This window comes from Sinocyclocheilus grahami, unplaced genomic scaffold, assembly GCF_001515645.1.
Source record: "Sinocyclocheilus grahami isolate Dianchi unplaced genomic scaffold, SAMN03320097.WGS_v1.1 scaffold473.1, whole genome shotgun sequence".
Taxonomy (NCBI): Eukaryota; Metazoa; Chordata; class Actinopteri; order Cypriniformes; family Cyprinidae; genus Sinocyclocheilus; species Sinocyclocheilus grahami.
The window spans coordinates 1,824,347-1,850,422 of NW_015505652.1; the positions used below are offsets into that span (position 1 = coordinate 1,824,347).

A 26,076-nucleotide genomic window follows, 5' to 3' on the forward strand; every position below is an offset into this window, starting at 1 on the left:
AAATATATATCTCAGAGTGTGTGTGAGAGAGAGAGAGAGAGAGAGAGAGAGAGAGAGAGAGAGATACTGAATAAAGTATATAGCTGTTGGCTATTGGAAAGCAGTTGGAAAAAAGAAAGAGAGGAGAAGAGAGAGAGAGAGAGAGAGAGAGAGAGAGAGAGAGAGATCCTATATATATATATATATATATATAATATTTATATATAGATCCTATATATAGACAGAGAGAATATATTGAAATAAATTAGGTTAACTATTTCAAGAGGGTTACCAACGGGTATGTTTAGGGTTAGGAGTTGGTTAGGACAATAATTAAGTGTAAACAATTAAACAACTACATAATTCCTTAAAAATAACAATATACAGAATTGAAAAGCAAGTGCTAAAGAATAGTATGAGCTGCTAATATAAACAAACAAACAAACAAAAAACACTAGCCTATACCATCCTAGAAATGCGGTCCTGAATAAAACAGGCTTACTGAAAATGCACATTCATTCTCTGCCAGCAGGAGGGCAAAAGTATAACCGTTTCCCCGGTAACAGCTGAACACAAATCAGTGCAGCACCGCTCGTGTTTATTTAATAAAATCATAGCCTTTTGAAGTTTAATCGTTACATTAAGCCATATCGCAATTCTGGTCTTTCCGTCCCCAAATTTAAGATTCCTCCTGAAATCAAAATTAAGACTTTCTTGTACAATTTAAGACTTTTTAAGGCCTTAAATTTGATACAACAAAATTTAAGATTTTTAAGACCCCGCGGAAACCCTGAGAGACATAACTACTGTATGTTGATTAATTGAATGATCAGTAGAATAAGAGTATGACATTTATGTGCACACTGTTTTGGCATGAAAACACCTTTTATTATTAGTTCATAAGGCCTATTTCTCTGTGCGTATACCTATGAATGGTGTCCAGCTTACCGTTCTTGGCACAAAACTGATGTCCAATTTGTTGAGCTTGCCGGTAGTGATCTGAGTGCTGTGCACGATAACACTGTCTTTCTTCATTGCTTTCTTGACTGCTGAGTTCGAGGAGGCTGTAGGAGTGGGAACGGTGCCCTGCTGGGAAGATAAAGCACCAACACCGTAATCAAGACACAGTGGACGTGATGACACATTGACAATGGTGTGACTTTCAACAAAGGTTCAGCGGTGTTTCCCTGTGCACACTAACGAGTCACCAAGTCGCCAAGGCCTTGTTGGAGGGAAATGTGACACGTCTGGACTCATATACTTACTCTTTGCTTGGGTTTTCATTTGCTGTGTCATCTCATTTGCCATACCAGATGGTTTTGATCACAGCTCTTATGCTGTTTCAATTTTATATTTGAAATGACACAGCAATTTTAAAATGAGAATTACTGTGAATAGTACTTGACAAATATCCAGTGAAAAATAATAATAATAATATATATATTTTTTCATAGCACCATCACACCAATGTGACGAAGGTCGCATTACAGGTCGGGGGAACAAGGAAAAAACACCAATGTAAAAAACATGTTTCTACGCAAGGATGAATATTGATTTTGCATCGATAACCCACTACTATGAGACACTTCTGGTGGCAGAATAAAAAATATGTATAGCACATTTATACAATAGCATCATTGAATAAATGATCAGCGGCAGTATAAAGTCCAGGACTACTGTAGTATTGAATCAAACCAAAAAATCTGAATCTTTAAATTATATGAAAGGGGAAATAATATTTATCAATGGTCTCATATTACGTTTTAAGTTTTTATTCAATACTGTAATGTATAGCTGAGTAAAATAGCTTCTCAATGAAGAAAAAATTAAGATTTTGTCAGGAATTGATTGGCTCGTTGGATATGTTGAATAGATATGTTGAGTCACATACAGTACAGTTGTTCTACCTTTTCTTTTGTAGAGCCAGGGGTTGAGGCCGGTGTTAGTTTGCGTTGGATTCTGACAGGCTGTGGCTTCTTATTCTCCTTAGGTCTGGGTAGCGTATTAATCTTAGCCTGGATCAAATCCACCACCCTGAAGTCTGCATAAGCGTGGGCAATGTCCAAGCAGTTTTGCTCTGCAATTAAAAGATTAAAAGTTCCTGACTCAAATGACAGCAGAGCCAAAGTTGATCAATCTCAGAGGTTTAATGCACTGTAAATCAGGGTGTTCATAAGAGTCCTCCAGCAAAGATGATGTGGCATTGTGGGAATGACGTAAAAACAGTCTGCACTGAGATGGTTATGAAATAGAAAAGGTGTTCATGGTTTGCACACTTGAATAGATTTATGATCTATCATGTTGAAGTTGTATTATAATAGTTATTTGCTAGGAAGGGAACTGTACCTGTCTTATTTGCTGCATTGACCTTGGCCCCAGCTTTGATGAGGTACTCCACACAGGACGGTCTACAGCTCTCAATGGCTCTCATTAGGGGAGTGGCTCCATTGAGGGCGGGCGGGTCCACAGAAGCTCCCGCCTCCAGCAGCAACTGTATGATGTCCAGCTGTCCTGCATGACAGGCGTGGTGTAGAGGTGTCCAGCTGAACTGATCGCATGCATTCACATCAGCCCTGCGGTGAGATTATGGTTTGGATATAATTTTTACGAATATACATATGCCAATGTAAATATACTTTAATTTATTAATTTAGAGGGATAGTCATTCCTTCATCATTTACTCACTCTCATGTCATTCAAAACCTGTATGACCTTCTGTCCTCTGTAGAACATTAAAGAAGATAATTTGAAGAATGTTGGTAACCAAACAGTTTCGATTTCCATTGAATTCCATTGTATTTCCCATTGATTTCTAAGTCAATGGAAACCAAAACTGTTTGGTTACCAACATTCTTCAAAATATCTTCTTTAATGTTCTGCAGAAGAAGAAACAATCATACAGATTTGGAATGACAATAGGGTGGGGTAATCACCATTTTTGGGTGAACTTGCTATCCTTTTAAGTCAATTCTTATAAGTACATTAAACTTACCCATTATCAAGAAGGAAATTTGTCACTTCGTAATTCCCACTTGCACATGCAGCCATGAGTGGTGTCTTGTAAAAGCGATCTTTCACATCTACAGGAATCTTTTGGCTGAGTGCCAACCTGAGAGACTCAATATCTCCTGTTTTAACACAGTAGTTCATATTTATGTATATCTTTTCGGGCTCATCGATGTACCATGCCGTATCATCTTCGATAGGATGTCCTGGTCGATGGTCCCGGTCATATCTGTGGGTGTCTGTAGCATGCTGGTAACTTTCAATCATAAAATGCGGTGGCCCACCATCGTCACGCCGATGAATGAAATCAGGTGGGACAGTGCAGATGGGCATAGGTGCATTGAACTTAGTCTTTTTGGTCTTTCCTGCCTTGGTTGCTTTCTTCTTCTTAGCCCCATAAGAAGCCATAACATATGTCTTTGGAAGATATTTGAGACCTTTTAGAAAATCACTTATATTTATAAAGCCCTCTCTTCTCTTATCGAGAGCAAGCAGAAGAGCATGAATTTGTTTATCATTTAGAGGAGTGTGAAGGTCCTGAAGAACAGACACAAACGTCGTTCTGGACACCATTTCTATTCCCATGTAGCCATCTGATGCTGACTCGAAAGCACTTCTCAGTGCATTCTCATTTTCATGAGACCAGTCGTAAAGTGTCAGAGCCCATGGTTCATTTGTGCCACCTGCTCCTTTTGAGAACTTTCCATGCAGTCGTTCAGCCTTCTTAAGCTCTTTGACAGTGGCTTTGTGACCACAATCCTTAGCGATCTGACGGGGAAGCAGACCTTCTTGGTTCTTCAGTTTGGGATTGCATCCTAAAGTAGGAATTTGAATCTTCAAGGCATCAAATATAATATTTCAAATCAAGTTCAGCTTGTTCCATATCAAGAAGCATGACTTGGGAAATTGGGAAAAATCTAATTGTGATTTTTCTAATAAATATTGCCCTCTTAATTTTTGGGAGGGTTGCACATTTTAATTATCATTATTATTATTATTATTATTATTATTACTAAATAATTTTTAAACAAAATAAGAAATATTATAATAATTTAAAATCAAGTATTTAAGAAAAATAATATAATAACAACTGTAAAATTACTTAATTTCTTCATTTTCAGAAGAAAACCAAAGTGGGACCTTAAAGCTTCTCTTTTGTTGATAATAGCCGGTTTATGACGAGCACTTCTCATTACGAGTTTGTGAATAAATATGGTGCATGTAATAAAAGGAAAATAAACTTTCCTAATAAAATGAATAAATAAAGTAAAAGTACAAAAAATAAAGAAAAATAATAAAAAATACAGAGAATTATACCTTATTGTGTTGTTTTCATGTAAAGTCAGTTGTTTTACTATTGATATCTTTTTTCATTGAGAATTTACAGCAATCTGCTCAAAAAAATATTAATAAGCAGCCATTCTCCCCCGGTTTAATGATTCTGTTTGGCTTAAAATAAATTGATTTACCTCTTTGAGCTAGAAACCTGCAGCAATCTGTGTAGCCACCAGAGGCAGCGAAGTGCAGCGGTGTATCCCCCTCTGATGTTACCACTCCAAAGTCTGCTGCATATGCAGACAACACCATAATGATCTGGAAAAAAGCAGTAATGATAATCACTTGGAGAAATACGTAGGCTTATAGCCAAATGCTAGGAAAGTTTCATTCAATAACAGCAAATTTTATCACTCTTATATAATTGTTAAACAACAACAGAAGTGATGCTCACTTCAAAGAAACCTCTTTCAGCCGCAAAGTGAGCTGCATGGAATTGCTTCTTATCCAGGGCATTGACGTTTCCTGCTTTCTTGAGAATGGCTCTCACAAGATCTATTGCTCCTGCTCTGGTGGCCTCCATCAGAGCTGTCCGACCAGTTTCCTGGGATATCATACACACAAAATCAATAATGCAAACACTCGACCCATCAGCAGTCTTGAGTTTGCTTAGTTGATGTACTTGGATGATTTGTGAGCTCAAAGTGCTTTGAAGGATGTGTTATTTGAAGATCAGTTTAAGTTGCAAAATCAAATGTAGGTAAAATGCCAAAGCTTCTTTTAATTATTTAAAAATGGTTTTGAATATACTTTAAAGGGGTCATATGATGCGATTTCAATTTTTCCTTTCTCTTTGGAGTGTTACAAGCTCTTGGTGCATAAAGAAGATCTGTAAAGTTGCGAAGACTAAAGTCTCAAATCCAAAGAGATATTCTTTATAAAAGTTAAGAGTCAGTCACGGCTACCTAAAACGGCTTGTTCTAACACGCCCCCACATACCTACGTCACTATCAGGGAAGATTTGCATAACGCCGCCCAAATGTTCACGCAAAGAAAGAAGGTGTAACTTTTATTCTCGCTGTAGTTTTGTTGTTTCCGCCGCCATGTCGTCAAGACGCTGTGTGCTTCGTTGTGAAAGCAAAACTACTTTGTTTGGCCTTCCAAAAGAGGACGATATCGCTTCGTCATGCCTGGAGCTGATCCGTGCTGGTCGCTGAGGAAATACTTCAACTTCACGCTGTCAATTGCCGGATCAGCTTTCACCAGCCCGGGATCGTCACATGTGGTTGCCGCAGGCGTCACAATATGGTAAGGGACGTAACATTTCCATCACACGCTTATATGTAAAATAAAACATATGTGGCTGTGTGTGTGTGTGTGTGTGTACAAATATATACACACACACTTCAAATATACAAGATCTTAAGTACTCTGCAAGTACACATTCAATTAATTTTGCAGTCCATTTATCAGTTATACAATGTTTGCAAACCTGATTTGTAGCATTGGGGTCTGCTCCTCTCTCTAGGATACTGAGACACATTCCTTCACAGTCCTGAGATTGTTCGCAAGCCAGCAAGAACACTGGCATCCCAGTTCCTGAAACATTGTTGACATCTGCATTGCCGTTAAGGGCCACCTGGAGGCAGCGCATGTGCCTTTTTGTAGGGTGGATGCAGTAGAAGAGCAAGCCTGGGAGGGAAGCCAAAGTTACTCAGATCGGTTTACACACTAGTTTTACTGGATGAGCCCTGATCTGTAATTAGATCTGCATACAGTAAATCTCCAAAATGGCAGGATGCTGCCAGCCATTGATGATCCCTGTGGACTATGTGGTTGCTGTCAAATTGTCTTATGAAGAATAATTGTTGGTGAGGTGTCAGATACAGGAAGCCTAATAATATCTAACCCTAGAGAGAAAGAGAAATATTGTATATGGATAAATAAAATGAAGTATTCACAGATAAAGTCTATACAGTACATTGACATCGAACCCGGCACTGACAGAAGCTTATAACTTATGCATATTTATATGGACAGCAATGGAAAAAAGAGGCAGTTAAACTATATTATAAATTAAAATAATAAAAAATTACCTTTCCCCTCTTTGTCTACAAGTTTCATGTCTGCGTTGTTCTTGGCCAGTAGAGACACGATCCTGTCATATCCGAGCTCTGCAGCCAGCATCAGAGGTGTCCTCCCCCTCCTGTCCTGCATGTCTGGACGGGCACCTTGAGCTATGAGGAACTCCAGCATGTCGGGTTTGTTGCCCACCGATGCCAGGTGCAGGACACCATTCCCCTCGCGTGGTTCAGTCAGATTTATGAGGTCACGAACACCCATGCTGATTAATTTCTCTATGTACAGCTGATCTCCATCCTGGACGCACTGCAGTAGCCGATAGATCTGCAAAACTTCAAGCCTTCCCTTGGCCTGGGTGCATGACATCATGAACCTGAAAATCTAAAAAATTTACAGTAGCATTTGTAGGGTTTTCCCCCTCGTTTTCTTTGTTTTAAATGCATTTCACTTGAGATTTTAATCAAGGTGCAATAGTAGGGCACAACATGGCTGAAAGTAGGTTCCTTTAGAAAGGACAATTTAAAAGAAAAAAAGGAACAGTATATGAAACAGTAAATTATGAATAATTTACTTCCATTGTGTGAGTATATAATCATGTAATCCATAAATAGGTAACTGTAATCTGATTATGAGCATTTTATTAAATGTGACGACTTACCCAAGCGTCTGATGCCCTTTAACTTTAATATTTACATGATTTTTCATAACAAACACATTTCTTTTTATGCAAATAATGTTCCTCCAAGAATATTCAATAAAAACAATTTTTTTCGACCATGTGATAATTTGGGGACCCGATTTAACTAAGGGGTCTTTTTTGCACCTTAATTTGGAGATTTTTAAATTGTTAATAATATAGCTGTATATCTGATAAACACGTTTTACAAGACTACGTTCAATGTCAAAGAACAATCAGATTCCCTTACCTGTTTTTGGGTTCTGAAATCCTCCACCGTATGTTAAGTAAATGTTACATTGTTTCCAAGCGCGTCTCTCTGTGCTCTCTGTGTCTCTATGGCAACAGCACGCCGTGAACTCTTAAAAAGCTTCTTCAAGAAGGAAATTCCGCCTCATTGTCCCCGCCTCTTTTTTATTAGAAGCGGCCTAAGATAGAATTACCGCACTTTTACGTGATCACTTGACCTGGGTTGAGTAGCCTGACGAGAAACGGCGTATCAGTTTTCATGGCAATGTCTTCAAGCGTGTGAGTAACTTTTTGTATGAGTGACAGTAAGTGACATCTATCACAAAGAGAGGCTTCCTCGGCTCGAGCCATGCTCACATTGGATATGGTTCTCTCACCATTAAGTCGAAGTCATGCATAATTTAATATGTTATCACTTTAGCCCGCGCTCAATCATTCTCAGGAAGGTGGTCCGGTTCAATAAGAAAATGTGGCGAAGAAGATTTCAGATAATCCACTAGAGGGCGCGAATTCACTATAAGTACAATGGCCCGCGCTTTTTAGCCAATGAGAGATCACAATCTGCATTTTATGTTTTGGGATTGGCTAGAGTGTCTTTGGAGGGCGGGGCTTTAGAGTTTAGAGCGTGCGTGGTTAAAGGGAAGGTTAGCAACTGCATAACAACAGGCTTAAAGGGGTCCTATTATGCTTTTTCACTTTTTCAACTTTAGTTAGTCTGTAATGTTGCTGTTTGAGCATAAAAAAGATCTGCAAAGTTACAAAGCTCACTTCAAGTCCACTTCAAAAGGAGATATTTTATTTAACAGAAATCACTTTTCAAAAACTACAACGAACGACTCATTTGGACTACAACACATATTTTCCGGGATTTGTGATATCACAAATATCGACGAATGGGATGAGACCTGGTTGAGCTGCACTAGAGAAGGCAACGAGTGTTATCACTATGTCGGAGACATGCTAGCTTTCCCAAGGCAGATGAATTTAAAGTGGTTACAATCATCCAGGTTTAAATCGTGCTCAAATTGATTTGATTTTGACGCAATATTTACACTGAAGCTCGCAGGCGGCTAGGGTAAGGGGCATGACATTTCCCGACAGGCGCCGAGTACTGCCAATCACAACACACACTGGCCCAGCTAACCAATCACAGCACATTTCGTATTTCAGAAGGCGGGCCTTCATTTGATACAGGAACTATTCGAGCCGTTCATGCCAGACTGGGGACAGAGGTGTTGTAATAATGTAAAATATGTGAAAAATAATGTGTTTTTCGAACAACCTAGTATGATAGCCTGTTCTAGTACACCCCCAAAACAAAATCAAGACTTTGTAAAAGAGCATACTAGGACCCCTTTAAAATCAGAAAAAACTTCTTAACACAATAAGAAATTTGTCAAAAATATTTTAATTAACAACTAGCATTGCAAATATACTGTATATTCAATATATAGGATTCAGCTTTGAAGAAGATATGATTATGAAAACATTTTGTGCTGAAAATAATCTGAGGACTGTTTGGATTGCACAGCAGTCAGATTTTATTTGTCAGTCAGACTTTATTTGCATAATTATAATACTGTTTTGTAATGCCTGTAGTGAGACGAAACTTAAAAATATCAGATTTGACCTGATATGGTTCAGGTTATGCCTGGACAGCTGATATAACCTGGTCCCAAGTGGAAATTGAGCAAATCAGCTGTCTTACTGCAAGATGAAGCATTCTGAAGTAACATTTATGAAGACCTTTTAAGGAATTTCTCTCTTCTGAGGGTTAAAATGGACTGAATGGTCAAGGTTTGATCTCACAGTACTCAGTGCAAAATCCTTTTAAATCCCTTTGTATTAAAGAAAACATTAAGCATAAACCACCAAGACAGCTAAGGTCGCACAAATACATGTCTGGCAAAGATACAGGTTCTGAGCTGTTAGATTTGGAGAACATCTGCAGTCCAAAGAGACAAAATAAAAATCCAATGACAAAAAGATAGCCAGGATGAAATCTTTTCTGCATCAAGCACAAACAGCTTTGATAGTTTTCTTTGGATGTCACCAGAGAATGGGTTACAGAAGTTTCCTGATCTATAGCCTCTGGCATGTCTAAAAATGTCCCTCTGCACAGCCTGCTTTATTTGAGTTCATTCTTTTATAGTTACTTTTCCAAATTTGGAGATTAAGTGAAGAAATGTGCCACAAATATGAAAGAATAACACAGTGAGGAAATGGGAAATAATAGAAAACATCATGTGTAATATTTATTATATCCATCTTTAAAAAACCTGAATGGAACCTTTAAGGGAAAAATATCTTTCCTCATTTTAAACTGAAAACACACCAACAGTACACACAGATCCATATTTTCTTATGGTCTCTGGATTCCTTCTTCTTGAGGTGTATTTTAATGAAGCTTGAAAGTTAGAAGGGGATAATGGTATACATTGCGGCGTGATGCTTTAAAAAAAAATGTATTACATTTATGTTTTTCACATACAGTATGTTGTCCGTGGTTTTTGTGTTAGCATTTTCTGAGAGCATAAACAGCATTTCTTAAAAGAAAAGTAGTGATTGCATTGATTGGATAACAGAAAATACAGGCAAACTGCAAGTGGCCAAAAGGACTGGTACAGACCCAAGTATGTACTTGTAGATCCACAACAAGCTTTAATATATGTATATATATATATACATCTGTTCTTGTGTTCCATTTATTAATAATAATAATAATAATAATAATAATTTCCCATTCTTCTCTACAAATTTCAAACAAACATATTTATTTGGGAAGTACTGTAAATACACTGGCTTGTGCATGTGAATACACTATATTATGCACTGCACTGCACTGCCAACCAACCTTTTTTATATCCTGTTATATGAATATATCTTAAATTATCTTTACAGAGTTGTTCACAAGTTGCATGTGCTGTTTAATCACTGTTAAACATTCGAAGACATTTGCAATGTTTGTTTTTACACTGTATTGTAGGTAAAGATCCACCTCATCCAGCGCTCTTTTTGTTTTCTTTTTCGTTTGAGAAAATGCTGTATATGATTCAGTATATGAGTGAACTGTCTGAATGAATCAAAAACAAATTCAGACCTTTTTGCAAAACCAGTTAGCTCAAGAATACTTAATTTCTGAATCTTGTATGTGATTGTAAATAGCTGATAGAAAACACACAACATGATTGCTGAAATATTATCAGGCAAAATTATTCTCATGTCAGTAAATGGTAATCTCCATTCTCAGTATTTATCAGTAATGTTTACTGGGGCATATGGGTATTTCAAGGGTCTAGCAACACGCTGCTGACAACAACACATCTTTATACATTCAAATAACTACTATAATGAAGGTTTGTAAGGTCAGATCAAGTAAAGATTGTGTTAGGTTATTAGATAATTATGTAAAATATTCTACTTGAGTCCGATCCCAGTTTGACAGTCACTCATTCTCTTCTGGGGCAAGAAGTGACATGGATGTGCTATTTTTTAGAAAGATCTTTTCCGTTGTCAGTTGTATTTTAATATAAGCAAACATGGCTGCTCACATACAGTATATGAAAATATATGATTTGCCATTCAAGAATAAATGTAAAAAAACATAACCATATAAATAAAAATCTCAGTCCATTTTTCTAATAATGGAGGAAAAATATATCCATCTTGTGTTTCCTTATGGCCTGTTATAAACAAAACCTGCATATAATTTGTATTATAAACCTTATTCAACACTGAATATGTAGAACTGTTCTTCAAAAAAGTTATGTCCAGATACAAATGTTTACATCTGAAATTGTTCTCACTGAGTCTCAGATGGGTCTTACAATCTGTCGTCTTCCTCATAGAGCAACATCCCACTGAAGATCGTAAGGGGCTCCACAGAGTGGGCAAGTTTACCTGTGACCAGGTCAGTGCAGACAGTATCTCCCTTCTCCAGAGGAAGTATGATGTTGAAGATGACCAGGGAGCCAGGAGTGTGCCGTGCTTCTGCCATGGGTTTCTCAAGACCCTCAGGCTGATAGCCTGCTGAATCTCCGCGGGCAATTCCATAATTGGATTTAGACAAGACTGCCTCGATCTTGACATTCTTGTGACCTGTCAGGACTGCACTGAAGAAGTATCGCCCCTTCACAGGTGCAGTGAACATACCTGTCAAAATATATTTAGTGAGAGAATTTATGATTATGACAGACCTTAATTCACACACTATATGCTTGTCTTTAACATACATACATACCTGTCTTTGGATTGTAGGCCTTTCTTTCATTGACAAAGACCTTGTTGAAGACAATAGTGCCTGCATTGGGTTGCGGTCGTGTGAGTGCTGCTGAGAATGACAGTCTTGGGACATTTGCATCCTCTCCAGGAGGTCCTGGTAAGCAGGAAAATAATTATTTTAAAAATTATTTAGAAAAAGTATTCATTTTTAGAAATATCAATTTATTAGTAGAACATTTTATTAGTAGTCATAGCGGTAGCAATAGTAAGAACACACTGACCTTGTTCACCTCTGAGGCCTAAATAAGAGAAAATGTTGAAAATATATAGAAAAATATAAATGATTTGACCATATAAAATCCTGTTCTGGTGATTTTATGAAATATATGTATATATATTTATTAACTTATTTTCTCATCTCATTTATTTACCTGGGGGTCCTATTGGCCCTACTTTCCCTTGTGGTCCTTCTCTGCCTGGAGGTCCTTGAGGCCCAGCTGGTCCTTTGGATCCTTTCTCTCCCTGAGGACCAGGTGGTCCAGGAGGTCCTGAGGATTGGCCCAAAAGAAATTGCTTGGTTTTTCACATTCATAAACAACAAAAAAATGGATAGTTGCGGTATAATGTGTCCAATTGCTTTTAAATTCGTAACACAAATTATCAAATTTGTTTTCGTCTTGACATATTATGTAACATACCAGTGAAGTCCTCTTCAATGAAGCTCTGGAACTTCTTGAGAACATTCAGTATGGAAGAGTTGAGGTTGTTCATTTTGCCATGAATGTTCTCTAAGTGAATATTCTGAATGCTGTTGATGGCCTCACCGTGAGAGATAACTGTGGAGTTTAGGTCATTAACACATGTCCAAAGCCCAGAAACGTGTTTGTTCAGGCCATCTTTGATTGTCTGAAGGTTTACTGATAAGGAATTCAGTCTACCGCAGGCATCCTCCATCTTCGAGAGCCTCTTATCCAGCCCTTCTCGAGAAAGTTTGCATTCTCCCATTTCAATCATCAAATTGCTGTTAAAGCTACTGATGCCATCGAAACGTACTTTACTGTCTACTTTGTGCTTGTTCAAATCATCCTGAATCTGATCTAATTCAGAGTAAATTCTTTCCTTAGACGAGTCCAGCTCAAAAATAGAGTTTTCATGCCCCTGTATGGTGTTCCTGAGGCCTTTCAGAGTGTCATTGATGGAGCTGAACGTTTGGATTACCCCTGTGAGCTCACCCTGAATGGACTTGAGGTCTTTGCCAAGCTTGCGAGTTATGGTATTTTGATTATCCATGTTCCTCTGATGGTTAGCCATGCTGATCATGCATTGGCCTGTGCATTTCTCAACCTCTTCTTTCAGTTTGCCCACTTCCTCCTGGAGGTTTGAGCATACCAGCGAGCAAGCATACTCATCTGAATCTACTTTTCTGTGTAAATCTATAAGTTCTCCCTGAAACGTGTTAAAAGTATGGCTGGTTATGTTTCTTATTGTGCTAAGTTCTTCCTTTATCGTATTGCATATGTCACAATCACGTAACATATTCTCCACATCAGTGACGATTTGGTTAAAGTGCTCTCCGTTATGTCCTGTCAGATCCTTAATTTTTTTAACGTCTTGGCTGAGATCTATAATACGGTGCATTAAGGAGTCACCAGACACACTTAAATCCTTTAGTTTGGTGTCAAACTTCTTAATGTCCTCCTCATTGGCAACAACCTTCCATTCCAGGCTTTTCACAGTATCTGCTGTCTCACTCCCTTTTGAAACGCACGTCTCTGTGCACAAATTAATCGCTGACTTAAGCCCACTGTCGAGATCAGTTGTTTTGTTCCCTAACCTTTCCAGATAATTTTTGTGGTCGTTAATGAAACGCTTCAAGTCTTGGACATCAATCTCCACGGTAGATATTCTATAACCATGATCATCGTTTCGACTGAGGACAGAGTTCTTTATCTGGCCGATCTCTCGGTGGACAAACTCCTTCATACTTGTCTCAGTATGGGAGCATTTTTGCTCGGTTTTTCTCACAGTCCCATTCAGTCTTCTCTCCAGTTCTCTAAGACGGCTGTTTAGTTTTTCATCAAGCGCTTTTCCCCGACTGCCATTGCCTGATCCTCTCAACTCTTTCTCAAGACGTCCTCTAAGGATATCATATGTCTCTGCAGTCGAACTGACCTTCCTCTCAGTGGCACCAAGCCTCCTGTCCAGATCGCTCAGTGAATCACAGCAACTCTGATAGTGTGGTAGTTCCTTCTTGAGCAAATCTACAGTTTGTTGGTGGTGCTGCTCCATCACACTGATGTGCTTTTCCAGAGCTCGGATCCTCTCTCTGTCTTCCTGCTGTTGCCTTTGAATGCTCTCCACTCCAGTTTGACATGACAAGCAAGACAGTGTCACCCGCCTTTCCAGCTCCCTGAGAATCTCCTCTTTCAGTGTGCCATACCGACTGTCCAACTCATTTCCGATTCCATTGCCGCCCACAAGGTGGTTGTTGATGCTGGTGAGGGTTCTATCATGGACCTGTGTCATGTTGTCCAGTATGTCCAGCTTGGTCTGGATGCTGTGAATGGTCTCCCTCATCCCTGGCTGGGCTGCATCGGCCAGATTGTTGCCACCACTGATGCCTTCCCTTCGAGATTCTTCATGTAATTTCTTATTCATGTTGTATAAGGTTGACTGGAGATTTTGAATTTGTTCCTCAAGTTGTCTAATCTTTTCGCTGTCACTTCTCCCTATTGAGGGACATTGATTGCACACGTAATTAACACTGAAGTTATTTGACATTTACTAATTCAAACTGAGACCAGCACCAGAGTTTGTACACATCTATTATAATCATTCAGGTATGTCCAAACTTTTTACTGGAAGCATATCTACAAAGAGACCTATGAAGCTATTTTTTTTTAAAAGACAAAAAATAATAATGAAACAAAAATTTACAACAGAATGCTGCGGAATTGAAAATATTATATGAAAATATCAGATCAACTTGACTCACTTTATGAGTTCTGTAACGCCATACCTTCTTCACCAGTAGTTCTGCCCCTGCCATCACTGCAATCATCTCCTGAGTAGCCATAACAGCACTTCCATTCCATCTCTGTGACCATTTTATAGGCAACCTTGTACCGTGGTTTTCTATAGGTCCGATACCTGTGGTGTGAGATATTTCATCATATACAGTTCTAGCAGAAACTTTGAATATGATCTCTATGTGTAGTATTTTTGCTGTAAAAATTAAGCTTTTATATATGTGTACTTCTGTGACATTTCTAAAACTTGCCACGTATCACTTTTCGAAAGGCCACAAATATGCTAGGCAACAGTACAATAAAGGCCTGTTCTTCTTTTTCTTTGAGCTGTTGTTTCTGGGCATGTTTTTGTTATTTTATTCAGTCGAAGCTTTCAATACATCATTAAAATCTTTGAAAGTGTTTGCTTTGCTCTGGCAAGCCTCTTGTGTGTCTACTGAACTTTCAAGTGCAGTTGTTGCTATTATTAGAACATTGTTTATACTCTATTCATACTTGTGATGTGGCTTCTGTATTTTATAGGAGACTAGTATTATGGCTTTCTTTGAAGATCTTGGATAAAACCGAGGTTTATTGAGACCTAAGAAAAAGGTCAACTTCATCTTGGACTTATGACTGAATGTGTAGTAAAATAACAACATTACAAGTAACTTTCTGGTACATTAGCAGTTTCATCTGAGACATTTATGTCTCGACTCTCCCACCTCATTCCATGCATAGTTCTGGTGGACATGCATCCAGTTGAGTGAGGGACACGTTCCAAACCTTTCCCGTTTGACACTGTCATAACAGCAAGATTAAATGAAATGCAATTTGGCTGTGTTTTTTCTCATGAATACTTACAAAACCACATGGGAACACTGGCCCCAAGCACAACGCTGGTATTCAGGTTTCACGTACGTCTCCACTCCATCTTCCATTACACAGCTTACAGCCTTTGTTACTACGTAGGCACACCAGTTCCTGTTTGTGTACAAAGCATAGGCAAATTATATTAATTAAGGCTTCAATTCAAATGGTTGAGGACTGCCATCTTCATTTTAGACAGAGCTAAACTAAAAACGTACCCTGTAATTAAAGTACAAATAATTGCCCTTCAAAAGCAAAACTTTCTTCTAGTGACACCCACAAAACCAAATCTTTCCTCCAATAACACCCACAAAGCATCACAAAGTTAGCAAGGTCCTGGGTTAGGCTTGGAACAAAATTGTCTTTCTGTTCTGTCAGAGCATGTGCATTCTTCCATCGATTTTGACGGAATACCCTACTAAAATAATCGGAGAGAGTTTCTTTTTAGTCAATCTACAAAATACAACGCAACTAGTGTAGTCCAGTTCCCGAACTAAAGATTCTAATGGTCAGGTCTTTGTAGTGAATAACACATACACATATATGTGATTATGTTAGGCTTTGATGCACTTAGTCTAATCAATAGTCTATGAATAATTTTAATGATCCCTCTGATTTCAGTGTCTTGGAGCAACTTGTTTTGCAGTAAATGCTGCTCCAACTCTGCAATTGCTGTTGGGCCACTTATGACATGCATTTTAAATTGCAACTTACGCAACCTTCTTCCCAAATTTGTAATGAGAATCTTAATTTTTATTCAATTATAATAAAATAATGTAATGTGGAGGAGAACAATTGTTGAATAAAGTCGTCATTTTTGTTTTCTTTGGGCACAAAATGCATTCTCGTAGCTTCATAAAATTACGGTTGAACCACTGATGTCACATGGACTATTTTAACGATGTCCTTATGTTTCTGGGAACTTTTCAGTTGCATTGCTGTCAATGCAGGGTCAGAAAGCACTCGTATTTCATTAAAAATATCTTAATTTGTGTTCCGAAGATGAACGAAGGTCTTACAAGTTTGGAACAACATTAGGGTGAGTAATTAATTACTTTTACGATCCCTTTTAACGATTTTTCATGACTACCATAACGTTTAGCATAAAATATAAGAGGGTTTTTTTCAGACAATTGTTTGTCACTTAGGTTTATTTGATGTTTATATCTTAAATGTCCACCCATCCTGTAAGTGAATGAGGGGAGGGATAACCCCATCCTGCTCAGCGATATACATCTACTCTGGGCACACAGTAGACGAAGTACATTCATATAAAAATGGATAATAAAAATAAAATAATAAATCATAAAGATCCTTTTTTTTCAAGTGGAATTCTAGTGTGTCTTCATATTAGAAAGTTTAGTGAGTTTATTATTATTATAATTTTTTCTCTCTCTCTCTTGCTATCTATCTGTCCGTTTTTATTGTTGTTGTCGTTTGTTTTGTTACCTTCTATCATGTCTACTGTCATATTTTTCCTTCTATTGTCTTCTATCATATATATTTTTTTAAAGATAAAAGAAAGTTGAGTTTAATGTAGTTTCTCCAACACCTTAGAGTGCTGTATGATTTTTAAAAAATGTAAGTGATAAATGATGCTGTTTTCTCAGGGAGCTTGTTTAGATGGGATCGAAACCAGGCTGAAATCCAATGCTTCTGGTTCATTACAATAACTCATTGAGCCTGGTTAATCATTCGTTATCATGAGCACTGCTGAGACAGGAATGTCTCGATGCATCAGCTGCAAGTGCTCTCACACATACAAACAAATGGGGCCCAGACACTGAGAGTACACAAGTTCAACACGGACATCTTCACCACAGACAACCATGCTTTTCAAATTCTACACCCACTCAATCTTTGATTAGTCAAGGTGCATCTATTTGTATCTGCCTAAATGTTGAATAAAGTCTTACTTTTGATCATCATTATGAATACAAAATGTTGTGTTGGTTTGTAAAATAATGTGGAATATTTATGAGTGCACATTGGGATTAAGGATGTGATGAAAGAGAACTAAACTTTAATAGTGCAAAGTTCTGGATGGATTCATGAAAAACAGAATGTGCATAGAAGCATTAAATAGGACATATAAATTGTGGTTTGGAGTATACAACTAAAAGTGTGATGGTGAATAGAACACTGAGCCATTGTTTCAGCTTTATTCTGTGGGGGAGGTAAAAAACGAAGGACAAAGGCCTGGGTCCATGTATACCAATGGGAAAAAAGGAAAAAGTGGTTCTCAGCTTTATCAAATTTGAGAGAGGAAAAGTAAACAAAAACTTTGGAGTCACAATGGCATCTTTGTCTCATATGTACACAAATCCATTTTGATTTTGTACAAGATCACTCTTAAGAATGGGTTCCAATGTCCAGCAATCTTGTACCATGTATTTTTGCTCTCTGTTTAATTACCACACAAAGCATTTTCAGGATTGAATCAGTATTTTTTTTTAACTCTTTCTATAAACACTCCCAGTCATCTAATTATTTTTACAGCACCCACTGCAACTGTCAGCATTTCATTTTATACAAGAATAAACTTCACTGCTTAGTCATATAAACAAGACGACTAGATGCAAGTGTCAAGCCTGTGCCACTCCAACTCAAGAACATCCAACTCAAGGCGGCTGAATATAAACACTTTCCCTTTGATAGGATAAAATCCACAGAACCCAATTTGGCAAGGAATGAAGTATCACTTCAGCATCTCAAGCAGAAACAGAACTTGGACAGAAATAATAGTGTACACAGAGTACACAGCAACAGTAGGGCAATGTATTGCTACGCTCAAAAGAGAAACCGTGGGTAGGTCATCAGGGTAACTGAGTTATCCATACAGACAAAGCTCACATATATCTAAGTAAGCTGTCTAAAGGCAGATTAGTAGAAGGTGTTATTTGTGTTTTAGGCCAACAGAGAAAATACGTGCAGTCTACAAGCCACATTTGAAGATTTGCTCTCGTGGTTTTCTTCCACTAGCCTTATTTGCAGACTTTTTCACATCGAATGAGGCAACACATCATTAACCCTTTAAAGCCTATATATGATAAAAAGCCATATATGATGTATCATAAAGCCATATATGTGACCCTGGACCACAAAACCAGTCATAAGTAGCACTGGTATATTTGTAGTAATAGCCAACACTGTGTGGGTCAAAATTATCGATTTTTCTTTTAATCCAAAAATCATTAAGATATTAAAGATCATGTTTCATAAAGATATTTAGTAAATTTCCTGCCATAAATATATCAAAATTTCATTTTGATTAGTAATATGCATTGCTAAGGACTTAATTTGGAAAACTTTAAAGGAACACTTTAAAGGAACACACTATTATTTTTGAAAATAGGCTCATTTTCCAACTCCCCTAGAGTTAAACAGTTGAGTTTTACCGTTTTCGAATCCATTCAGCCAATCTCCGGGTCTAGCGGTAGCACTTTTAGCTTAGCTTAGCATAGATCCTTGAATCTGATTAGACCGTTAGCATCTCGCTCAAAAACGACCAAAGAGTTTCTATATTTTTCCTATTTAAAACTTGACTCTTCTGTAGTTACATCGTGTACTAAGACCGACGGAAAATGAAAAGTTGCGATTTTCTAGGCCGATATGGCTAGGAACTATACTCTCATTCCGGCGTAATAATCAAGGAACTTTGCTGCAGGCGCAATGATATTACGCAGCACCTGAAAATAGTCCCCAGTACGCTCCCTGTGCAAGCAGGTGGTCACATTGGTTATGTTGACGGAAGTTAGCCTATTTTCAGGCGCTGCGTAATATCAATAGTCTTAGTACACGATGTAACTACAGAAGAGTCAAGTTTTAAATAGGAAAAATATAGAAACTCTTTGGTCATTTTTGAGCGAGATGCTAACGGTCTAATCAGATTCAATGACCAATGCTAAGTTACAGCTAAAAGTGTTACCGCCAGACCCGGAGATCGACTGAATGGATTCGAAAACGGTAAAACTCAACTTTTTAACTCTAGGGGAGTTGGAAAATGAGCCTATTTTCAAAAATAGTGGAGTGTTCCTTTAAAGGCAATTTTCTCAATATTTAGATTTTTTTTTCTGCACCCTCAGATTCCAGATGTTCAAATAGTTATATCTCGGCCAATTATTGTCCTATCCTAACAAACCATTCATCAATGGAAAGCTTATTTATTATAGATGATGTATATATCAAAATTTTTACTAAATTGACCCTCATGGTTTTGTGGTCCAGGGTCACATATGTGTGTCATAAAGCCATATATGATACACAAATTTCTAAGGCCTCTAAATTATCAACATGTTCAAAACTGTGTACGCAATCTACTATTTGCCTTCTGTTATCTGACTGATATTTTATACTTTTAATCTTTTATATTATAGATTATAAACTTTCAGACTTTTATATTGTTAATAATATTTCAAGATAGACACTTACTGGACTGAAGCAACTTAGGTTTACTTGATTATCCATACATACATTTTTAGAAAAATAAATAAAATATAAATATGATACATCAGGCATTTAAGAAGCATTGCATTATATGTTTTGCCCCCATGATAAAAACTACAGAACTTTGATGATAAAACATAAAGCATTTAAATATTATCTTAATAAGGCTGTTATTAGGAAATATTGAGTGACACATTATATATACATTTTACATAAGAAGTCAGCTATACTGTTATAAAGATCTCACTGATTTACATTACAAGACATCAGAATTTCATCTTGATTTTTTTTTCTATATAGATAACAACAGCTGTACCAAACTGTATATTTTTGGTTTTATAAGTTTGGGCCTCTGAATACAATTTAGGTGTTTGGTCCTCCCTCAAACATGAACACCATATTTTACGATATCATACTATATGAGCCATAAAAGCATGATGTAGCCAAATATGATGCTCAAAAAAAAAAAAAAAACAAATATGCATCTTTTGTCTTAAAGTTCAATAAACTCCTCCATTTAAAAAACCATATAGATTTCTGACCATTATTTTATATCTCCACACAAAGATATTAGCATTGGCTTGGTCAGTGTCCCTACATTGCTTCCGTATCATATTACATAGTTACATCCAATTTCAGAAATGTTTGCTATTATGGTTTAGATATAAGATATTTTTGGTTTTATAAGTTTGGGCCTCTGAATACAATTTAGGTGTTTGGTCCTCCCTCAAACATGAACACCATATTTTACGATATCATACTATATGAGCCATAAAAGCATGATGTAGCCAAATATGCTCAAAAAAAAAAAAAAACAAATATGCATCTTTTGTCTTAAAGTTCAATAAACTCCTCCATTTAAAAAACCATATAGATTTCTGACCATTATTTTATATCTCCACACAAAGATATTAGCATTGGCTTGGTCAGTGTCCCTACATTGCTTCCGTATCATATTACATAGTTACATCCAATTTCAGAAATGTTTGCTATTATGGTTTAGATATAAGAAAGTGTGTATTTCCTATTTGAAATCTAAATGATTAAGATAAAAGCTGAGCTCAGCAAACTGTTTGCGAGATACTTACACATACTCAAGCAAACATAGTGTGCACATTTGCTGAGAACACTTACATACAAGTATACATCAAGGATGAAACTAACAAAGTTTCTGGAACATCATAAGTTTTGTCATAGCAGGAACTACTTGTTTATGATTCCAGGCAATGCATCACAGTGAAAGATAAGCATTTGGAACAACAAATTTGTTAAAAGGTAAGTAATGACGTTGCTATATAAATGCATGTCATATTTCTGACTTTGTTCTATACAGAAAAGTCTGTTAGTAAAATTAATGTTAAGGAGTACAGTTAATGTCTCTTTCAGTCTTCTCGCAAAATATACGTCAGCAAAAAAGAGTAATTTTACTGGCAACTGGCACGTTTTTTTCTGTTGGATTGAAAGGCATGGAGGCATAATCTGGACTGCAAGTCATAGTACAACTCAATCAAAAAGTAGAAGAGCAGCTGATATCATTCAAGATGCTGAACAGACAGGAAACACGGGACACGCTGTGAAGGAGGATTTCGGCTACCACAAGTTGTCTAATATTTCACACATCTGTAAAAACAAAGCAGAGTTCAAACAGACAGTCTTAAGCGGTGGTGCCAGCAGGGGCCAACACATTCTTTCCCAAATATACAGTGCAGTGCAGAACCTCTTTACTCCACTGGGCTCTGCTAGTGCCAGGATAAGTGCACTTAAGGTCTTCACCGTTTGGCCTCCGTCCCATTGCACATGCATTGACGTCTGCTCAGTAAAGCCAAAAAAGGGCAGACCTGTCCAACAGTAGCTCACTCACCCAGAGTCTGCAATTTCATACTAGATTTAGTGACTAGAAACTAATAAACTCAGTACAGTATGACCTTATTTTTGCAACATCAGCATAGCCAGCTCAGACAGGTGTGACACACGCCACATGATCTTAAAAACTAAGCTTGAATGTTTTGTTTGTAAGGAAGGGTACATGGCTTAATGAAGTGCTGTGGCTACCAATATTTCACACTTCTCTACTTAGTTAAATCTTAATAAAAAATAAGTGCCACAAAGTTAGTAAGTCTCTACAGAATAGCCCAAAACAGCCCTAGACATAACTGATCATTTAGATCACAAAACAAAATAAATATAATGGTATAGGCTAAATAATTAAGAATAATAATTAGTTTTGTAGACATTCTACTTTACATGACAAAACATTTTTCAGCGTATTATTTTATTGAATCATCAACTCTGAGGTGTGTTGCTAAAATGAAAGCGTACCTGTGTCTGCTGGTCACCTTAGATCCACTCTGTGCAGCTGATACAGACTGACTCTCATCCACATGTTGAGTGTATCGTGACGTTCCTGCTGCCCAAATATCTCCAGGCAAAATCAGCGCCAATAGAGTCAATAAGTAAACAAAATATAGTGCCATGACTTCCAAGTAAAAACAGATTTTTAAAAATAACGATCGTTACATCCAACAGCTTCAGCTTAGAAAATGCGCCTTGTGCGCATCGAGTGCAGTCCGACAGCCCCGCTAACTCTCCACTGATGTACTTCATAAAGTTCTGTGTAAGTGCTGTCTAAATTTACGCACCTTTGTCATCATTTCGGAAAGTTTCCATTAATCTTAAAAGATGCCGTCAGTTCACCCATGACTCACGGTCCGCAGTCAAACACTAATGAGAAGCGTCCGGTTTTTTTTCTTCATCGCCTGCGCAGTCATAATGTGAAAACTGCCTTGAAATGATGCGGATCCAAAACTCCTGACCCCCCCACCTCCTCTCTCTCTCTCTCTCTCTCTCTCTCTCTCTCTCTCCTCTCTCCCTCCATGCTCTGCTTTAAATTTGAGGTCCCTCCTGGACTTTTACTCTTGAGTATCAATTCGTCTCGAATCATAACAAGCCAACAATAGTTATCTATTTAACCCTTCTTTTGTCTTTACAGTAAAAAAAATGCTATAAATGTTACACTGTTTTTGTAACCAGACTGTAATCTATGACATTATCAAGAATGTACAGAATGCAAACACAATGAAAACCATGTATTTGTATAAAATTGATTTTGTCAGAAGTGTTTTATCTGTGGCCTTCAGGCACTGAAATTTGACCCATATTTTGGGGGGAAAGAGTCATAGCCTTTCAACTTATGCTATACAGGTTTATTTGTCATTTCATTTATTTACTAGTAAATGTAATATTTATACCAGGGTTTTTTCCGAACGTTTTGATCCCTAAGACCCCCCAATATGATGATCCCCTAAGAGACTAAAATATACGTATTTTTGAATACAAAGTCTCATTTACACACACACACACACACACACACACACACACACACACACACACACACACACACACACACACATATATATATATATATATCACATTGGGGTCAAAATGTTCATCTTTCCCGGGGAAGTTGTGGCCTAATGGTTAGAGAGTCGGACTCATAACCCAATAAATGTAATTATAATTATAGATAATTACTTTATGGTAAAGTGATGGCCCTATAACTATGTATTGTTTAAAGAAAAATATAATTTTCTGCCCCTGGTTTGAAATCCCGATGAAGTACACAAAAGGGAAATCTGTCTCTGATCTGGTCTGGACTTCACTGGACAGTTTTCTCAGATCTCAAGGTTGCTGAGATAGCATCACATAATTGCTGTGATCTCAAAGCAATGCCGAAGGGAGGATTCAGGCTGCTAAGAGACATGACCTAACCTAACCTAATCTGTTTCGGTCTACTGGACCAGAGTAACAGCCTCAGCAATTTTTTGTCTTTAGCATCAGTCCAAGTCAGGGTTTGTCTGGAGAGTCACGCTAGACTTGTAGGTGTTTCAGTTATGGCGGTGCTAACGTAAGAACCCAGGCAGACAGCAGTTCAAGGTTTGAGTGAGGTCTTTTTTCTTGGCCAGACATGAGGAAAAGTGTGTGAATGTATGCGTGGTGTGTTTTTTGAACTCCCTTCCACAGTTTGATCTCTGTACTTTGTAAAATAATTTTATTTTGACCAAACTCTGTTGCATCAGATAGATTTAAATCTCCCTTTATCCATGTCTGTCTACCGAAAACTGGAGAAATGTGATCTTTTCCTAAATCATTTTATTAGGCTATGCATTACATTTTAATGTCATTCAACTTCAAGACAGCATTTTGCAGTTTCTATTTGACTGTAGTCTGCATTTTAAGCTCTGATTTGCCTTTAAACGCAAAAGTAGATATTTTGAAAAATTTTGAAAACCACCGACTGTCAAATTATGGACAAAAACACTATGGAAGTCAATGGTCCAAAACCGTTTGGTTACCAACATTCTTCAAAATGTCTTTTTTTGTTCCACAGAAGAAAGAAATATTTGACCCTGGACCACAAAACATAAGGATCCATTTTTTGAAATTGAGATTTATACATTGTCTGAAAAATGAATAAATATATTAAAATATTTGGCCGAGATACAGCTATTTGAATATTTGGAATATCTGAGGGTGCAAAAAAAATCTAAATATTAAGAAAATCGACTTTAAAAGTTTTAACACTCACTTTGTCATATCCAATGCAGACCGACTTCAGCAGTTAACTCGACATCTGAGCCACTTTCATCGAAAGCCTGTGTGTTGCCAGATGTTTGAGGGGGTTCTTGCCGTCATGGTCCGCAACCTAGTGCACGTTGGCTTTAAAGCAGGGCACCCTCATGCATTCTTAACACACTCTGAGGTGTGCGTGAGCTCATTTAGAGTGTCTGTTATGAGCCGATTTCGTGTATGAATATAGAAGCCCTATGACTGCCATCATTTGAATGGTCATGAAATTATCGTACATTATGGGATATATATATATATATATATATATATTTATTTATTTTTTTCTTCTCTCTCTCCACTGACTGCTTTTTCGTGGCCTACAGCTATAGCAGCCGAAGCAAGCGCAAAGCTGCTTCCGCTTGCAACACAGGCCCTCACAGCTCAGTATTTCCGTCCTGTGACTTCTAACACCTTTCTTTTTACTTTCAGTGGCCTCCAGCTCCCGTAGCAGACGCTAGCGGGATGCTACCTCCACTAGCAGTGCAGGCTACACAGGATCTTCGGGACGTCACAACCCCACCCCCTTCCCATGACCTACAGCTACGGCAGCGAAGCAAATTGGCCTCCAGCTCCCGTAGCAGATGCTAGCGTGAGCACTCCTCCGCTAGTGGTGCAGACCCATTCACAGCCCTTTCCTTACCCCACTCCCAACCCCCTCCCCTACCCTACTCATGGCCTGCAGCCCCACCATCCAGCTCTAGCGCGAGGCTTCCTCAGCTAGCAGCAAAAGCTCCGATGCCCACCATTTCATCTCTCCTTCGCTATGTTTTTCCCACCCCCGGGACCGACCAAAGCGTGAGGCCGCCTCCGCTAATGGCGCAGGCTCCGGCGCCCCCATTCCCTCCTTTCTTCCCTATGTTTTTCCCCCTCCCGGAGCCGACCAAGGCGTGAGGCCGCCTCCGCTAATGGTGCAGGTTCTGGCGCCTGTTATTCCCTCTCTCTTTCCTGTTTTTTCTTCTGATCTCACCCCCTGAGCCGTTCAAAGCACGAGCTTGCCTCCGCAGGCAGTTCTGGCGGCTACTTTCCCCTCCCCCATGCCCGCTCATCCTACTGTCTGTCCACAGCCACGCCCCTACCTATGCCACCAAACCCTCATCAGTCACCCCCTTTTTTCCCTAGTTCATCCCTGCCCATCTCCATTAGCACCCTGCTCCTGCAGGAGTTTTTAATCGCCCCCTTTCCTCAAGTAACAACTGCTCCCGCAGGTACCCTCCTACCTCCGCAGCAGCGTCCGCACCCGCAGGAGCCTCATCTGTATTTCCCTGCTGCCGCAGCAGTATCTGCTCCCGCAGGAGCCTTGTACCTGTATTTTCCCCAACACCCACCATTACCCCTCTCTTCCCCCTCTTTCTTCTGCTCCCGGAGCCACCCCAAGCATGAGCACGCCCCCGCAAGCGGTCCCGGCAGCTGTCCTACATCTCGCATGCCCTTTCCGTATTTTCCCCACTGCCGCAGCAGTGTCTGCTCCCACAGCAGCCTTCTCTGTATTTCCCCACTGCCGCAGCAGTGTCTGCTCCCGCAGGAGCCTTCTCTGTATTTCCCCACTGCCGCAGCAGTGTCTGCTCCCGCAGGAGCCTATCTGTATTTCCCCACTACCACAACAGTGACCACTCCCGTAGGAGCCAGCCCATCCCGTTC

At 38.5% G+C, this 26,076-nt stretch overlaps 2 protein-coding genes across 2 annotated transcripts in view; both read right to left on the reverse strand.

The window, feature by feature from the left end:
* Nucleotides 1–6,708, reverse strand: part of ankef1a (ankyrin repeat and EF-hand domain containing 1a) — an 8,769-nt gene extending 2,061 nt beyond the window's left edge. Inside the window, exons 1-8 of the mRNA XM_016235633.1 lie at nucleotides 6,357–6,708; nucleotides 5,753–5,952; nucleotides 4,715–4,864; nucleotides 4,455–4,578; nucleotides 2,972–3,800; nucleotides 2,326–2,552; nucleotides 1,887–2,056; nucleotides 928–1,068 (exon numbers count right to left, since the gene is read on the reverse strand). Of these exons, the coding sequence (XP_016091119.1) occupies nucleotides 928–1,068; nucleotides 1,887–2,056; nucleotides 2,326–2,552; nucleotides 2,972–3,800; nucleotides 4,455–4,578; nucleotides 4,715–4,864; nucleotides 5,753–5,952; nucleotides 6,357–6,708 (2,193 nt within the window). The remainder of the gene's footprint in view (nucleotides 1–927; nucleotides 1,069–1,886; nucleotides 2,057–2,325; nucleotides 2,553–2,971; nucleotides 3,801–4,454; nucleotides 4,579–4,714; nucleotides 4,865–5,752; nucleotides 5,953–6,356) is intronic.
* A 4,191-nt stretch (nucleotides 6,709–10,899) lies between these two features.
* emilin1a (elastin microfibril interfacer 1a) lies at nucleotides 10,900–22,561 on the reverse strand. The gene is made up of 8 exons (XM_016235727.1): nucleotides 22,132–22,561; nucleotides 15,361–15,480; nucleotides 14,508–14,638; nucleotides 12,187–14,217; nucleotides 11,920–12,036; nucleotides 11,770–11,787; nucleotides 11,508–11,642; nucleotides 10,900–11,419 (listed from the first exon to the last, which is right to left on the reverse strand). The coding sequence occupies exons 1-8, from the start codon at nucleotides 22,284–22,286 to the stop codon at nucleotides 11,091–11,093; spliced, it is 3,036 nt and encodes a 1,011-aa protein (XP_016091213.1). The 5' UTR covers nucleotides 22,287–22,561; the 3' UTR covers nucleotides 10,900–11,090.
* Nucleotides 22,562–26,076: the final 3,515 nt, after the last annotated feature.

Coding starts and splice junctions, on each gene's coding strand:
- emilin1a (XM_016235727.1), bottom strand. CDS start 22,286: ATGGCACTATATTTTGTTTACTTATTGACTCTATTGGCGCTGATTTTG. Junction 12,037..12,186: donor CATTGAAGAGGACTTCACTG/GTATGTTACATA, acceptor GCCAATCCTCAG/GACCTCCTGGACCACCTGGT. Junction 11,420..11,507: donor GGCCTACAATCCAAAGACAG/GTATGTATGTAT, acceptor ATATTTTGACAG/GTATGTTCACTGCACCTGTG.